At 43.4% G+C, this 18,443-nt stretch overlaps 1 protein-coding gene and 1 long non-coding RNA gene across 3 annotated transcripts in view; one reads left to right on the plus strand and one right to left on the minus strand.

The window, feature by feature from the left end:
• LOC127605616 (uncharacterized) overlaps positions 1 to 18,443 on the minus strand; it is a 113,617-nt gene that overhangs the window by 14,445 nt on the left and 80,729 nt on the right. The gene's annotated exons all lie outside the window — the stretch shown is intronic.
• The window catches only part of ralgps2 (Ral GEF with PH domain and SH3 binding motif 2), a 56,543-nt gene that overhangs the window by 2,276 nt on the left and 35,824 nt on the right, over positions 1 to 18,443 (plus strand). For both annotated transcript variants that reach the window (XM_052073231.1, XM_052073232.1), the window contains exons 2-5: positions 13,963 to 14,066; positions 14,801 to 14,928; positions 15,661 to 15,768; positions 16,319 to 16,369. In XM_052073231.1, the coding sequence (XP_051929191.1) occupies positions 14,869 to 14,928; positions 15,661 to 15,768; positions 16,319 to 16,369 (219 nt within the window). In that variant the 5' untranslated portion in view covers positions 13,963 to 14,066; positions 14,801 to 14,868. The remainder of the gene's footprint in view (positions 1 to 13,962; positions 14,067 to 14,800; positions 14,929 to 15,660; positions 15,769 to 16,318; positions 16,370 to 18,443) is intronic.

Here is an 18,443-nt window from a genome sequence, read left to right on the forward strand (position 1 = left end):
CGCCTTTCCTAAGCTGTTCAAGATTGATTCCAGAGCGCTGGACACTCTGCCACACTTAACATCTGACACAGGAGTCAAGGGTTCATTCAGACTCGTGACCAGAATGCTTGCTGCTGCTGCGTGTCGCAGTCATGCTGAAAGGGTCAAAATCTATTCTATTTGGCTTTAGCCACCCTGCTGCTCCTCTTCCTCCATCTCGTCCCGCATACAGGAATAGTGTATTGATTCATGGCACAACGCTCCGTAATGGAAGCCTCCAAAATTGATTTATTGTTTAGATACTGTAAATACGGTGGGACCTTTCCAAAATAGAACACTGCAGTCCCCTCTGGTGTAGTTTTGAGAAAAAAAGCCAAGGTACCACACGATTCAAATTTTGGAATAAGGCATTTGCAACATTTGTAAAAGTGTAGCGCTATGAATACTTTCCAAGGGGCGCCCTCCCAGCCACAAGGTTCGACTGATTCCATGCCATCCTGTCATTACACCTGCTTGTGTTCAAAACCAAGACAAGATGGTCTCCCTGCGAATTTACAAACCTTGCCGCTCCTTATGGACTCGGCTAATCCTCGCCTTACCCGCCACATGTAGGTCCATCTGTTGAATGCTGTCGTGTAACTGCTCAGCCCGAGGCCTGCAAATGTGATTAGGAAGAGATTACGTGTGTGTGTGAGTGTGAGAGAGATATGAAACTCGGAACCAGAGCCTTGGAGCAAACACAATAGGGCTTTTGCATCATCAAATTCGACCCCATGCACTTTCTCACCTTGAGTTTATCGACAATAGAACTTGTATTGCATCATTACTCGCCTTGGTGCATGTTTAATATCCTACAAGAATATTGTGGCGTTTTGCCAGAGTGTGCCAAAGTGTCCTCAGTGGTGCCCAAAATGTAACATTCTGATCCACATTGATGACCTTTTGGTTTGCTTTCAGAAAGTGCTTAAAGTGGCCCGGGCCCAAAGTGAAACAGAATAATCTCAAAATGATCTCATAGTGGACTAAAATGTTGATCAGGTTGGGATCAAATGTCCTAAAAATGAACCATTATGTTCATAAAGTGAACCAGGATGTCCTGACTGGATTCGGATGTTCCTCATAGTGCACCAAAACGTCACCACAAATGGACTACAGAATATCCTCAAATTTCAAAAATTTTCACTAAATACATAGTCTGTGCTCACATGAAACGAAATTTCAATTCTTTAGCGCACCACCCTGTCAAAATACTCTGACTTCAAATAGTTGAGCACGAAATGCATAAAAGTATGGAAAAGTGGACAAGAATATTGCTCAGACTGGGTTACAATACTTCAGAAAATGGGTCCTGAATGTTCCTGAAGTGGACCTGAAAGTTTTTTTTGGGGGTGGAGGGGAGGTTGCAACAATAACGTCCTGATCGTGTACAAGATTTTCCCCAAAGTGCACCAGAAAGTGTTCTTTTTGATTAATCAAAATATCCTGAAAGCACACCTTCGCCCCTCCCAACCACGACTGATAATGTGGCTCCTCAGTTGCCAAGGTAACATTCAAACGTTCGTCTGGCACATTTAAAAAGTCATGCGGCGTATCTGTATCATTGTTTCTATGAAGCGAGAGTGGCTTGCTCTCATGAGGTGTTGCTCGCTGTTGCCTGAAGCGGGTGTCGTAGATGCTTGGATTTTGATTATTTTTTTTCGTATGTGTGGGAAGGAGGTCAGATGTAATGCATGCGCGCACCAGCTTTCACTTGAGGCGAATCTCAGAGGCTGGCACCGTGTTTCACGTCTAACTTTTTGTTAGCATTAAACAGCGATGTCTCGGTGCATTTTTCATGCGGTGCCTGTTGCAAAAAAAAAGTACAGGTGCCGTGACACTGTGCAAAAAGCAACGGCAATTAAAAGTTACGATGAAGACGGGCAGGTTCTCGGTGTCCCGGACAGCGGGTGAGGTGTGAATTCAGGGCCAGGGGCTTGTAAGCCTTCTACGGTACGCAGAATGTCAGCTATGAACGTTTCATTCCACTTGACACCTTTGAGCTGCCAGCCCACGTGGCATGTCTGGAATGATTGGGGAGGCGGAAGTTTCATCTGTGATCCGCGTGTATGAGTAAATTGCGTTTGGGCTGGAGATGAAACGGATGACCGGTAAAGCGTTTCATACGTTTTGCCTAATGGCTTCAAATGTCGATGAATGTTACTTCAGTGTAAAAATGTGGTGCCCTTTTTACGGGCAGCAAGAATCTGAGTCCTCAAGTAGCTGACGGAACTCGGCACAACGCCTCAACGTGCAACAACTAAGTGCTTTAGTGCAGCGGTCCCCAATCTCCAGGCCGCGGACCGGTACCAGTCTGTGGATCATTTGTTATCGGGCCGCACAGAAAGATTGTTACTTTCATTACTTCTGTTGTATCTATTTTGGAGTCTGAAAGATGTTTTATTTTGAAAATGTTCCAGATTATTTCTTACATTCGTCTACAGTATGTCAGTCTTGACGCAGGTCAAGGCGCGCTTCGCGGTCACGCAATAGGTTACCGCTAAAATGAAACCCAGGAGCTAGCAAAATGAGCAAAACATACGCCTTTGGGAAGTGGAAAAGGCCCAGCCAGGAGACAGAAGAGGAGCCTACGACCTTCAAAAATAAGAAGGCTCCATTTAATAGACATTATCAGGAGTCCTGCTTAAAATACGTATTGATCTCAACGGGAGATTCCCACGCACCAAGGCAACTCTGCATAATATGATGAGTCGTATTTTTCATGCACTTTGTATTTGCAGCGCGTCTTATTTTGAAGGCACGTTTAAATGTTACTATACCGACCGGAGAGCATTGCGGCCAGATAGGACATTCCTTGTGTCATGATTCCTGTTTATTCTTATGTTTTGAAAATACCACCGTTTTCATGCAGGTCCGATCGTATTATTTTGCTGTAAAGGCCGGTGCATGAAAATATTGTCTGACATTAAACCGGTCGGTCAGTCGGTGGGGCAAGAAAAGTTGGGGACCGCTGCTTTAGTGGACAACACGTCCTATGAAAGCATGAATACTGTCAACTTGGTGTCAGGTGCTCGTAACACGCAGCTTCAACTATCTGAAATCCTTGAGTGTCTCGGCTAAAGCGAGAGCCAAGCTATGTCATGGAAACTCGTGACCCAACTCCTGCTAAACACAATAGATCCGACGGAGACCAACAACGCAAAGTCTGGGCCCCCTTTGGGCCTGAAGTTAATTGTGCAAGACAGCAAGGCTTTCCTCGTCTTCTTCAAATCTTGCTCGTCCAGGTCATTTCCATTAACTAAATCCCCATGTGATCCCAAAACTCCCATTTATGTTTGTGCGACTTAGCCAACTAGTTTTGGCAGACGTTGCGTATTTACATGTGAGCAGACGCTTTGTACTTGCAAGCTTACAATACACTTAAGGCTGGATTCAAACTGCGGAGCCAAAAGCCCCATTCGGATTCAGCGCCTGAATCCGATTGCCCGTGTGCCGTACACTTCAAGTGATACAATCTCCCAAATGGCTCTTTACAGTGAGTCGCCGTAGATGATCACGAGGCTGGCTGCGAATCGGAGAGTCCGGCCTCATCCGCGAGCTCTCTTCTAGTGGGCCACAATTGCGCCGGAGTGGACCGCACATTTTTGACCGCCGGACAATCTTATCTTTTCAACAAGTATGGCTCTTAAATTGCAGTCTTGCGAAATTCAATGAATTTGACAACATCAGTGCACACACTATTAAACGCGGCACGTTGACAATCGGTCATACGATCTCAGCCGAGAAAGATTGTCGAGGAGGAATTGCGGACGTGTCGGCCAAACTAAACATCTGCAGGGCGTGTAGAAAAAGCTGCGTGTTCGTTTTCAGGATGTGATCGAGCACTTTTGTTGGTGGCAAGATATTGCGCCACAGACACCCTTCGCTGTCCAGAGGGGAAAACGTCTAGAGGGAAAAAGATAATACACAGGAAGCTGTATGTGAATGTCTTACTCTAATTGCCCTTTATTTTACTTTATGTTAACTGTTTTGTAAAGCGCTTTGTTACAGCTGCCGCTGTTGTGAAAGCGCTATATAAATCAGCATGTATTGTATTGTATTGTACAGGGATAAATAAAGTTTTCTGAATCTTCTTTTGACTGAACGCAACCGTAAAAGTCTTTTAAATGCTTGAAGACTCGTGACTGGAGGGTGTTTTGAATGTCTGTTTTGTTCATATTCAAAATGCTCAAAACAGGTCCTTTTTTTTCCCCTCTCCCTACCCAGCGTTTTCCTTTCTGAATTCTGATTGTAATTTCCCCATTGCGGGACAAATAAAGGAACGTACAATGCGCCAAAGGACGACGCATGTTACAGCATCTCTTCCGTCTCCCTCTCTCCTCGGTGTGGCACTGCTCACCCCTCCCCTCTCTGCTCGCGAGAAGGATGTAAAGAAAAGCAACTAGCCTCTCATTAACTTAAGAGGCGTCTCGTTTACGCAACTCTGCAAGCAGACAATCATATTGTGCCCTGCTTAGAAATGCCCCTTAATAGAAAAGAGCGAAAATAAAAAGCTCATTACTGGTGACAAACCGTATTACCGGTTATTGAAACCGTGACCTTTTAAAACCACGGTAAACCGTCAAACCGGTAATCGACCGTGACTAACAGTACACGAGCGCATACAAGCGCTTGAATGAAACGAGAGCAAATGTGAGAAATGTCCTTTTCCCGTTCGGGAGGCATTTGTGCGCCAAACAAACTGCTGCGTACGCACGGTTAGCGAGTGAGGCCCAAATGTCTTTCCTATTTTTAGTCAACGGACCAACATTTGGACACGCATGCCGACGACCGCCCGCACTCGTCCTTTCAAGTTTGTCGTGCGTATTTGTACATGAGCGTTCGCCTGTACGCGTTTCTGTGAGGTGTGTGTCCGTAAGTGGGTTTGTGGTGCGTGAGTGTACGTCTGTGAGTGTGTGTTGTCCCATGCTGAGCTGCTTGATGGGAAAAGAAGGGTTTTTCCAGGGGGAAGCTGGGGGGTGTGGGGGGGCGGTCACAGTAGAAGCAATACAGCTGTTTCCTTGCAAGTCTCAGCTGTTGCGCTGTTCCATTTCGTGCACGCGCACAGACATGCATAAACGTACACCTCACAAAGTTATTCTCACACACACATACAGAAATCAATCTTTCTTAGCCGCTATCTGATGGGATGAGAAAGGACCCCCCCCTCAGCCACACACACGGGTATGTCCACATTAGGAGAATAATTTTCTTCTCGTTGTGTTGTCTTCCCCTTTTCTCACCCACGACGGTGTCCGAGTGAGACCGAGGTTGTTGGTTTACTTCCTTTTCAGATCGTTGCCACAGCTCCGACTTTGGACTTTCAAATAGTCAAGAAGCGTGATGTTATTTGTGTCGCGCGGTCATTTTTGATATTAGTCATAATGGAGTACATTGTATGGTTTGCATGTAAAATAACAGCACGTCAACACACTTGTTTTTAAATGAAATTAAGAAATGACGGTGGATGGTCACTCGCTCGTGAAAAGGATGTCAACGTACAGCAACGGTGCGAGTCGGCATTTTGTGTCGCAAATTGTAATAGTGCGTTTTATCGCACCCCAGAGACCAGGCGGTGCCATGGTAGAGGAAGTCATGCATGTTGAACGGCGAATGTGTGTGCACGCGCAGATTCCACAGGCTCGTGATCTTATTGCTCAATTAAGTCTCTTCAAAGTGACCAGAGAGCAAAATAACCATACGAGAGAACGAGCACAAAACGTTGGAGCTCCAGCGGATTGTTTGAGAACCACTACCTTGAATGTCGCTCCCGTTTTTGAATAAATGTCATTCAATTACTTGATCATAGCTGTGAGATGCTGAAATCGATGACATTTATATCTGCATATTCCAAGTCGTTCTTGTTATTATGCTCCGGATTAAACCCTTGTGTGCTCCAAATTAAAAAGGCCTTAAGTTACGCATTTTACAGTTTTTGTAAATGATGTATTTTGTGTTATAAAAATATATATATTTTTTCCAAACACTCAAAATGTTCAGAGGCATCTGTGCTATCCATACATATAGTTTTTATTAGTTCTTTGGGATTTTTTATTCTTTATTTTTTGCAAAAGGGAAAAAAACTGTGTCTGGAGGTCCCAACCAAGCCCTACTAACAATCCCGACCGGACGTGTTCATGTAAAATGCATTGGTTTGAAGCCTCCTGCAAAAAGGCAAACTCATTTGCGATCCTCTGGCGCCACCTAAAAGTTGCACAATTGGAATGACCTCAACCCAACAATGTGGCAAGCATACGTCTGTCCAAGCGAAAACAAAGCGATTGACATAAAAACCGCGTGAAATGCATGTTTACACATTAGGTTTACGATGCATTCAAAAATATGAATTATAATGGGTCTCTATGGTGCAAAATATGTAAATTGTGAAGATTTAAGGTATCAAAACGTTTTTTTTATTATTGCTGTAATGCCTGAGAATTATCAGCCGGTGACGTCATGAAATTTAGCCCATTTTAGAACCCCTCCATAAGTTTCAGCTCTCTCGTGTTTTTCTGAATGCCTTTGCCTTTGATTCAAAGACATCATTTTACATTTATCGCAAGCGGTGCACTACGAGGGTTAAGATGACTTTACAACCTCGACTGCAGCGTTGTATCCAAACTGGCAGTTATTGACGTCGGTATTATTTATTATAGGAATTGAGCGGAGTAGACCGACTTAAACGAAGCCGGCTCCTCGCCGCAAGACAGAAATATTGGAGACTTGTGCCCCGGCCCGACTAAAATGTAGGTGAAACCAGAGTCGGAAAGATTTTTATCGAGAAGTCGCAAGAACCTTGGCAGATTGTCAGTTGTTGTCTCCGCGTAACGTAAGCTTCACTTGTAGGGAGGTAGAGAGAGGGTATATTGTTTACCATGCAAAAAAAAAACCCCAATATTGTTTGTATCGGTTATCGTATAGATGGGGAAAGAATAAAGCAGTGATCGTGCATCCCTGAAACCATGACAAGAAATGGTTGATAGCGGACCTCAGAAAAGACGGCTTTGTCATATCGGGTGCGTTTGAGCCCCGTACGTAATTATAAGGTCTGTCAGGTTGAAACGCGTCGTGCCTCTTTAAAATCAACGTCTTACACAAGAGCCCCGAGGGCCCACCCGGAACCTCGTCCTGGGAAAAGCCGAGCGTCCGTCTCGAGTTCCAATAACTGGGATGGCGCAAGAATAAACACCTCCGCTCGGCTTTCTGAATATGAGAAACGTCCACGGGGTGTTGTTGCTTATCCGGCAACCAGCTGTCTGTGCTCGATAAACTCGCTGAACTCTTCGGCGGTTGCGCCAAGACTTCTAAATAGGTCCAATACAAGAGCTGTGTCATAATTTTCTCAAGGCTCGATAATTGTTATTTTTTTTTGCAGAGCAGTTTTGTGAATCGATAACTTGAGGAGCAACTTTCTAACATTGTGCAGCAATTCTGGTAAAAATATGATCATTATGACGAATGATAGAATCTCCAGATTTTATTTCTTAAATTCACATTCTGTATAGCAGCAAACATATTCTTCTCCAGAAGTAAAGCTAAATTGATTTTTTTTTTTTTAAAGGTCTACCGTCATGTAATTTTGATCACGTTTATTGTGCAGACCTCAATACAATAGCTTCTCCGTCTTTTCTTGTCATCCCTTCGAGTATGATATATATAATATATAATTGTGGGAAATATAACGTATTCGCCGCCTTGCAAGTGATGATTTCACGAGCAACTCCGCAACGTGTTTAGATGCACTGGCTCAGGGGTGTCAAACTCATTTTTGTCACGGGACACATTACATCGACTGTATAGCGCTGTGATGCCTGAAACTGTATAAAGAAGTCAAGAATAACGTTTAATTCACTTAATATTTAAGTAACTGTAATGAGGGGTTTGGTCACAATAAAATGCTTACAATGTGTCACTGATTTATTACATATGAACATATGAAATGTTACAGATCTTACCAGGCCTCATGGAAGTTGTCGTCTTGTATTTGCTTTTGCGGGCCACTTAAAATAATGTGTCGGACCACATTTGGCCCCCGGGCCTTGAGTTTGACACCTGTGCACTAGCCGAAGCTGTTGTCGCTTCTGCGTAAGTAGCATGGAACGGTCCCCATGATTCTTTGTCTACTTGACTTGAACAGTTGTCTCAGCATTTGATTCTGAGTTTTGCTATTCAGTAGGCGTTAACGCTTTTCAGGGACAGCTGATCATGTTATCAGGTTACATTAATGTGGCGCGAACTGCACATTTTTGACTGGCAAATGGCGATGCGAGGTTGCTCATTTCAAGGCTAAAGTCTGGAGCTCTCGGCTGAGAGGCATTCTACTGAAAACAAAGCTGCCAAGTTGTACCCGTGCGGCAGTGTTGACATTAGCCGATCCTTGGAGACTCATTGAGGAAGACATCGAGATGCTATCTTGTTTCCTCTGACCGCATCGCTGCCCCTGCATTGTTGCACTGCCCTTTCCTTGTTAACAGTCCGTGCACTTCCACCATTTCCTCCCCTCGCCACCGCCTCCTCATCCCTCGTCCTTTTCCCCTTTTCCCTCATTCATCAGTCAGCGTTGCTCTCATCGGGCGCAAGTGGACTTGAACGTGGGCTCGCCGCCCCGCCCGCCGAGGCAACAAATCACACATCGCCGCCCGGGACCACACGCCGCTACTTTACAAGTTTGGCACAGTGTCGGCATGTCTTATTTACGGCCAAGCGCAGCCGGGGTCAGTCGCAAGTCATCAATTCTCATTAGTTATGTTATGACGGAGCAAGATTGTGTGACTTACGATGTGCTCAACTCAAATATCGGGGTTGCGTCGACTTGCTTGAAATGTAGTCGTATCTGACTTGCTTGATTTTCAATTTGGGACATGTTTGAAACTTGAGGGGTTATACTTGAGTCACTGATGACTTCTTCCCAGCTCTGCTGTGAAAATACAATTTTTCCCCGCAGCTTTAAAAATGCCATTTTCCTGATCATATCCTCGTCTAATGGCTTCTCTTTACTTCACCAAACCATACGAACTGTGGATGATTGGTTTTAACAATTTTTGGGGGGGGGGGGTGGCGGGGGCAGATTCGACATAATAACACTGACCATTATCATTCAGCCTCACATAAATCTGCAATCTTAACAATGCAAAATACTATATTGCCTTCTTTGCCGTTTGTGTCTTTTAAACCTTCAAACGAGTCCAAAAATAAACCGACAATATACGGCGCCCAAACAGAACCCCCACCGCAGCTCACAGGCATATTCTCTCCGCCATCCAAACAATTCGGACCACTGTCGTTCAACTTTCATTTCACTTTAGTTTGCCGACTGTCTCTAAAGTCATCAGTCAACCGCTTGTGGCCTAACATCTGCCGTTGTCTGGATAAGCTGCACAAACCAGAGCACAGTTGGTGTCATACGTCATTTGTCACAATTTGTTCTTACTTTTTCACAAATGTATACAATTGGTCCGTCCACATGCGGGTGTGTTATTCTGGCAAATGACTGAATGCGAATGGTTGAACAAACATGCCGTCTGAGTTGGTCTGAGAGATGATTTTGGAGATCCAAGGTTTCCGTTGGACGCCAGCGATGTGTGTTGAGTGGGGGTGGAGGGTCGGGGGTCGGGGGGGGGGGGTTGTCGTTCCTTCATGCGTGCACTGAATCGTCCGAACTTCACGGTACTCTCTCGAAAAGAAATAACTTGAAACTGGTTATTGTTTACCCCACAGCCCTTTAACATTTTGCCATTTCTCCCGGCACATCCTTCAACGACCGAGGCGGGACCGGAGCCCGTTTTGCTAAGGTTCTAATTATCAAAAGCAGAGATCTGTAAGGAGGAGGAAGAGGGGGAGACGTTCTTTTAAAAAAAAAAAAAAAGCATAATCACACCCCACGGTATAAGCGGCTGCCAGGATCCGAATTTAGAACCGGTAAAATTTGCCCAACATGCTGGAGAAGCTAGTTTGTTGGGCTGCGTAAGAATACGTCGACACAAGAAGGCACACTCCGTTTGCGTCGTACTTCCCGGTTTTAATTTGATTGTATCATTTCTTTTTTTCACAAAAGTATTTTTCCGCTATATTTTCCGTTATTCTGACTTCGCTATTACGTTCGTGATCGGCTATGACGCGTTGACGACAAATTGGGATTCCGATACGGCGACAGCAACGCAACTCCACCGTAAACCGAGGACCCCCCGTATCTTCATTCAAATGTTGGATAAAAAGGAATCCAAATGTTTTCTTGCGCCCTTACCTGTAAATTTGATTGGAAATTGCTCACAAGTATGACTTGATGTTTTTCCATATGTGCCCTGCCATTTCATCCGGGGGGGTGCATTCCGCCTCTCCCCAGTACAGTGGACCGGTGGACCCCCTTAATCAATCTCTCTCCTTCGAGAGGGGCCGGCGTTAATGAAGCAGCGATGATCAAGAGACCCTGCCGCTAAACAAAGAAACCCCCCCCCGCTGGAGATAGCAATGAGTGACGTCGCAGGCGGCTCTGTGCTCGGGAAGCAAAAGAAGAGGACGGCGAAGCTTTTAACGGGCTGTCACATCCTCTCCGCAACACACTGACCCACTTTTTACCCCACACGACTTTGGCGCGTCAGCGACGGATGCGCTTCTCCCAACGCGCCACGTCCCGCTGCGGCCAGACTAAACAATGCGTCCATACGTGCGTACAGTGTTTACTTTACACCCGCCCCTATGAAGGCGCTGTGTTTTAACATTAGAAGGCTCTTCTTATCCTTTTTTGAAGCTTTGACTCTTGGTTCTTTGTCGTGATGTCCACGAATGGGTAAGATGGAGAATGTCTGGACGGGTTAGTAAGTCTGCCTCACTGTTATGAGGTTTGGGGGTTGAAATCTCAAGTTAGGGTCATTTTTAGAGTTGGACGGATATGCGGGAGTAGGAAAAAATGCCGTTTTCTGTGTCACATTCCAACAGCGCCGTCTATTCCCGTCTCGCACTCTGTGACCTTTCGCCGGAAGCACTAAAGCTATATTTTCATCGAATTTCCCCTCGCAGGCCTTCAACACTCTAATCTCATGTTTATGTGCTTGGACTTGGGACTCATCAATATGAACACGGGAGTAAATGGGATTAAGGCGGCGTGAAAACCAACTGGGGTTTATTGATGTGTTTGTATGGCTACCTTGGAATAATAATGCAATAAAACAATGCTAGGGTAATCATCAGCCACCTACTAGGTTTTCAGCGTTTCTTTTTTAATTAAAGGCATCATTTGTGATACAGATCTGGTTCTCAGATGACTGCCAGTGGTTTTAATGTTGTGGTTTGTGTATATTAAGACTCGTTGACATGTTTTTTTTTTCCTGGCTCAAATTGAGGCGTCACCGTTACAAAGGTGTTACGACAGACAGCCCGCTGACTCATCAAACACTTTTTTGTCAAGTAATGTCTTGCGTTGTGTTATTAGCTATTTCTTTTTCATTTGTGATTTTTATTTTTTATTTTCCAGCTTTGCAATACTACCTCTCAACTGTCGAACCTCACCTTGAAAAGGACTCTCCTATTTTACAAGATATCTCTGAGAAGCTAAAAAAAAAATCAGAGGATACTTTTTTTTAAAGATAAATCCAATGTACTCGGCTGCTAAAATGTTTTGTTTTGAATCTATTTGAAAATCCATTAAAAAAATTGGGACTTAATGAATCTTATTCTTCAGCAGTTTTGGGAGCGCCTTCCAAATGTTTCCGATACTTAATTTAAAGTAAATAACACCCAATTTTTGGTCCAAAGGTGGCTACCTCCACATTTGATAGATGGAAAAACATTGAGATTAATTTCAAATATGTTTCATAAAATGCATGTTCTACCAGTGTGATTTCATGCAAACACTGAGACATACTGAATACCATATTATATATTTTTTTGCATTTAAATAAAACATTTGTTACCCTCAAAAGAGGATGTGTGGTCCGAGTTCCCTTTGGGGGGCTCAACAAACCCAACAGTTTGCCCAAGGGTATAATTCAAGGCCCAACACCCCAAGGTTGTAAATGGAGAAGCAACAGAGACCAGGCCAGGCCACTCGGACATTATTTCGCTTTGGAAATGTGATGACAGCTGTTGACTTGAGGCGTGTACATTTATTAATTTTTTTCTTTTTACAGTTTTAGGATCCGAAAAGCTTGGTCATGGAATGCGGAGACAATATGCAATTAATCTGCAAGTGTGTGAATGTCATTTAGCAACCTGCCTTAAAATCTCTTTAACAAGCCCTGGCACGCCTTCCACTGTTTGTCACCGATAGTCTAATATTCTCTTTGCGTGGCAGTTGAGATTGACTCGAAATGCTGGCGGTGACTCAGAAGGCGGAGGAGGCGTCTGCTTTGTGTGGGCGCTGTCGTGTCGGACGCAAAGTTGATGGTTGCATACGAGCAGTGAACGGGCGTCATTAGATGTTGACACTTCTCACTCAGGTAGTTGGCTAATCTGTGACTGACAATGACACACGCGAGTGCCCCGACGTATGAATCTTTCAATTTACAAGGTGTAACTTGATCGATGTGTTGTTTTTGCGTTTCGGGGAAATGTTTACCTATCAGGTGAGGCTCAATATGACACAGCGCAAGTGAAGTTAAACGAAAAAGGAGCAAATTAAGGTATTGGAACAGAGGGTTGGTTGTGGTCGGGTTGTTTCTACCTAATCATGTTTCACACACAGTCACTTAAAATTGGCTCTGCAGAGACCCGTCGTGGGTGGCGGTTATTTAAATTAGCTCTGCTATTAAGCAAAAGTGCGAAAGGCCTCGTTCACAAACGCATATTTCGAATCAGGCATGCAACTTACAAAACATGCACATTGTTGTTTCATTGATACAAGATGGGTGGGCAGAAACACAACTATTAGTACACAAGCTATTAAAGTATAATTTTCTTCCATCCATCCATTTTCCAAACCGCTTTATCCTCACTAGGGTTGCGGGGGGGGGGGGGGGGTGCTGGGGCCTATCCCAGCTGTCTTTGGGCAGTAGGCACCCTGAACCGGTTGCCAGCCAATCGCAGCATAATTTTCTTTATTTCTATTTTAAAGAATGTCAATGCGCCAAAGACGGCGTCGATTTAACATTTACAAGCCAAAGTCTTAATCCCATATTTGTTCTGCTCATGAATTTTGTAGACAACTCTATCCCTTATGTCCCTCTGTGAGAACAACCTTAGGGGGATGATGGAATCTTGGCCCACAACTGATTACCAAAGGCCTGCCAGCATGTAGCATTTGTTCTCAGTTGCTCCACTCCCCCCCCCCCCAAAGTTCCCCGCCCCCCGCCCAACCCTCTCCTCGTGCATGTCAGGCCGACATGTTGGATTCCTTTGAGTGCTGAGCCACCTAGTGGCCAGTTGGTACTACTTCATTTCGTGTGAGGAATCTGCCATTGAGCCAATGTTTTAGTTTAGAAAAAAAAACTCACAGCGCACGAGATAAAAATGTCTTGAACGATTAATCGACAACTAAAAGTTTATCAAAGTATATGACAATTATTTTTGATTTTCCTTTTTTTTTAATCGTGCTAATGCCCGGAATTTCAGCTTCTCGTCAGTAAATATTTCTGTAGCATGAAATTGGACCGATTATCTTTGTGTTGAATCAAAATAAAACAATTGCTTTTACTTAGAAAAAAGGGGGAATGATTCATGATTGTTTTCCAAGTATTTTATGGACCAAACCAGGAACTGAAGCATAATTAGTTTGTGCATTGTCAGTTTGTAAATAATGTCCTGTTTTTTAAATAAAGTAATGGAACGTTTTTAAAAGCACCTTATTCATCGCCATATTCGTCAATTATTAATATAATTATTAGTTGCAAGTAAGTCTATGTCAGTCCCACATACTTCTGTGGCAATGGCAAGTCGGCGTCATTAGATCCCTGGCAATGTAGATCACACGGCAACATTTATCCAGAAGAAGTGACTTTATTCTTTCTTTTCAAGTTTCAACGTGCGTCAGTGGGCCGCAACTTGACAGATCAAGACTTCACGACGTGGCGAGAGGCTGGGCTTACTTCCGGAATCATGTTCATCTGACACTCAAAACGGTGAGCCGAGGAACAGGCTTTTTGCGTGTCAGTTTGTCCGCGGTGTTTGTAAGCGGCCGTTACATGTCGACTCATTGGCCCGCGTCAAATTGTGTTTGTATTTCAGCCAGCTGTCAGCCTCACAACATTCTCCTTGTAAGATTTGTGTACCATTCTTTAAAGAAAACCTGAGTGATAAGTCAAAACATTTTTTTCCAGATAAATCGAAACGCATTTCGGAATAACACAATCACTTAATAAAACATGGCAATAAGGAAGAGAATGAGACGGTTCGCTGTTCAGTCTTTACAGTGAGATTTTTAATTGCCAATATTTCACAAATTCTGCCACAGTCGAAACGGTTCAAAAGTTTGCAAGAACAGCATAAAAAGACTTCTCTAGTTGCGAAATCAAAGCCTCTCTCTCTCTCTCTCCCTCTCTCTCTCTCTCTCTCACTGATTTGTTGTTCCACTGTTACATTTCAAGAGACACGTGAGTCGTGCTGTAAGCAGTTTAGCGCAGATGTTTTCATCATCTCCCTCTCGTTCTCTCCTAAGCTGTATAAGTTATAGGGCCGTGAAAGTATCCATATGGTATACACTGATCTCACTTAGACCTAAACTCAGTTTGTCTCCACGAGGTCAGTGAACTAAAGCTGAGTTTAGCCACCAGGTGGTGCTGCTCTACAATGATCGCTTTATGGTATTCACGACTGTATTTGTTGCTGTGATTTTTTTTTGGGGGGGGGGGGGCAGGGCGGGCTTTTGCTGCAGCTGAGCATCATGAATGACGGCCTCCTGTGCTAGAGCTGCATGCTGTGGGAATGATGGACTTCCCCAATGGCCAATCAAGCCTCGCCCCGACTGCTGCCACCGTCTCAGAGGTGAAGCCGCTTCTCACCAACACATCCTTCCCTACCCATCTATTTCCCCGAGACATTTTTGGTTAGTTCTTGATTTCCAACAACATGGAAAGAAAACAACCCTATGAATAAAAACCCTATGAATAATTTATTTCACCTTCGGCATGACCAGAAATGATCACAGTTGTTTAATATTATAATGTTGTGATAAGAAATGAGGAGTGAACTTTCATGCAAACAAGAGCCCACAAAATGCAGTTTAAAGATGACAGGCATACATTTATAGTTAATAGGGGTGAGACTTTATTAAAATATTACACCTCACAATTAATGAGCGCAGTGGTTCCTATTTTTTTTAAACATGCTTCCGAGACTTTTTGTCATACCATGATTACCCCCCCCCCCCCTCACTCTTCCGGTGTTGATGATTCTACAAAAGTAGAAAACATAACAACTGATTATTACATTAAGAAATATTTTATTTTCTGTTTTACTACCTTTTTATCAGCCAGCTGAGCTTTAATGCGACCGTTGTTGACATGCAGCTGGTGTGGTTTTGGCGCATCTGTGCCACCGTTATTGAGCTGAGAAATAAATGCTTGAACGTATCCACGTACCCCCTGCAATGTGCTCACATACCCCAAAGGGTATGTGCACTCCTAGTTGGCAAACACTGAATGAGAGGCTTGTTTCCAGCATGCTTGTATCAGTTGCTTCCTTTGTGATGAAACTATGTGCATATGTGTGTTCCAGAGGAGCAGCAGCTCAGAGTCTCTCAGTGACAAGGGTTCCTCCGAGCTGAAGAAGAGCTTTGATGCAGTTGTCTTTGACGTGCTGAAGGTCACACCGGAAGAATATGCCGTAAGTCTGTTTGGTTCTATCTGTCCTTGTCCAGCTAACTTGGGATTTTTTTTTTTTTGAAGCGTAAGCACAAACCTAAAGTGCTGAGCTAATGTGAAACAATGGCCAGTCTCAGATTGAGAACTTTTTATTTATCGACTCGAGTGAATTTACTGTAGAAGTTTTTAACACATCTCAATTTTTAAGGCTGGATTTGACAGTGTTGACAGTCGAGTTGGTTACGTGAAGTTCGGGAATGTTCTCAAACGACTTTTTTCACGTTCCCTTATCGTTAATGCAGCCATATGGGAGGTGCGTCACTTGAAATGTACATGAAAATCAAATGAATGGCATTAAATTGGGCTTGGATGATGAGACGTGCAAGCGTAAAATCCATCTTTGACACCAGTGACCTTGCTAAGGAGTGCCGCAATGTGTGAGCATGTGTTTGGCCTCATTTCAGACCACAAGAGGGCACTCTGTAGCCTCTCGTCCTGATCTTTATGATATGAAAAACAGCGGCTGTTTTTGTGATAAATGTTCTAACATTTGTTTAAATGCTCTCCTCCAGGGCCAGATTACACTCATGGATGATCCTGTTTTCAAAGCCATCCAGCCCGAGGTGAGACAGTTTATGAATACACACAAAGCCAGCCATCATAATAGAAATGGAATGAGATTTACACAATAATCCACTCGTGCGCCGTGAATATAAGATCATAACAGCTTCATGGCAAGCCTGGACAAGATTAGTGAAGTGCTAGAAAGAAGTGAACTGCTATAATTTTAAATTTACCTAATATTACTAGTAGCACAAAGCTGTCAACTAGTGCACAGTTTTGCCTCACTAGTAACAAAGTTGTCCTACTAATATGCTTAATTTGTCCTACTAGTGAGGACAAAGAGCATAACTAGTACACAGACCTTAAGATGGGAATCAAGGATATTGAATAGCACTTATTCATGGTAACAAAAGCTGCATTCGGAAACATGAACCAGCATTTGGCAAGTGGTCATTCTTGACTCTTTTGAAGGACGCTGAAGCCCTTTTATAAGGCCACCTCGGAACGGTTTTAAAACGTGAAAAGAAAGTGCCATAACATGTCTTCTTTAAATCGACCCACTGGGTGAGGATTACAAGTCCACGCTTATTGTGTCAGAAGAGGAAAGTGAGAGCCGGCCTGTTATGGGGATGAAAGCCGTGAGAGGAGAGGGGGGAGGGCGGGGGCAAACTAAAGTCTTATTTTCCACTTCCTTGTGCTCCTTGTGGCTACATAATGCAAAAAGCAGGTGTGTGTGTGCCTGCCTGTCATCTCAACTGTGTTCCCTGGCCGAGTAAGAATGTACTGTATTGAATAACTGGTTGTGTAATATTCTTTGAACTTGGCACCTGCTAAGTTTTGTACCAGACAGCTTTCCCACGTAGCACGTAAGTGAATTCATTTGTTCTGTCCCATGCCATTTTGACATTCTAAATGGCAAAAGTGAGAAGGAGGTCAATATTTTATAGTAAGCTAAATAAAGTAAGACTTCTCGCACTTGGGAAAGAAAGAGTGGGAACCAGAATGTGTTTGCAGAGTAATGCTTGTAGCATGAGCAAGTGTATTTTAATAGCACGATCGCCATTTTTTTTCCTCCAGTGTATTCTTTTGGTTCATGTTTCATACTTCTTTGCTAGGTTTTGGTCTTCATTTTGTTGGGTCATTTTATCATGTGGGAAAAAAATTGCAATTAAAACTATTTTTTAATCATACCCTAAAGTCGGAATCACATAACCAGCTTGTCTTAAGTTACTCACAAGATTTTTATTTGATTGACTTTTGAGGAATATTTTCTCAGAAAATGTTGATTTGTCTCTCAAATTTTCCCACTTCCATGGTTCCGTTTTCACGGGCTATCATTCAACTGTGTGATTAGAACGGGTCTATCTTATTGTGCGGTGGAGTTTTCTTTTGGATAAAGCTCACAAAATGGGAACACGGGAAAGAATCCCTTCCGAGACGAGATGAGAGGGTCCCTTTGTTTGGATGTTGTAAATTGAATTTCACGCATCGAGGTGCTCCCACCAGTCCGTATTTGCTCTTCACATGATATCAGATCAGACCTTTTTATATGATGCACTTGCAAAATCGTCAAAACAAGAGCTCTAGCCCGCCCTCCGCGGGATTAATCCAAAGTGCTCGAGTTTATTAAAGTATTCCGTCATGAAACCTAACCTACGTTTGACCTTACTGCTTGAAGTCAATTTGATTCAATGAGAAGAAGCATGGTGGTCTCATGGTTAGCACGTCTGCCTCCCAGCAGCAATGGAATTTCCATCGGATGAATGCTTCAAATGTCTCTAAAATCCTCAATAAATTTACACGCACAAAAAAAAGCAAAAAACTGTTGATAGTACATGACTGTGTACCACCAAAACAGATGCTGTCGTAATTTAAGGCTTTTATTCTGATTGTTTTAATTATTTTGGCAGATTTTGGATTGTTTTTTTTTTTTCATTGAGGGCGAATACAGCCCACCCATCCATTTTTTTCCATCATACCTCAGCTTTTATTCAAGCACGTTGCACATTCTCTTTTCTTTCAGGATATCCAACGTTGCAGATTTTACCACTCCAGAGACCCAACTATTTGTGTACAAACCATTAAAAAGGTCTTTGGGGGCCTATTTATCATTTTTCTATACCAGGAAACTTG

The sequence above is a fragment of the Hippocampus zosterae genome, chromosome 8 (assembly GCF_025434085.1).
Source record: "Hippocampus zosterae strain Florida chromosome 8, ASM2543408v3, whole genome shotgun sequence".
Taxonomy (NCBI): Eukaryota; Metazoa; Chordata; class Actinopteri; order Syngnathiformes; family Syngnathidae; genus Hippocampus; species Hippocampus zosterae.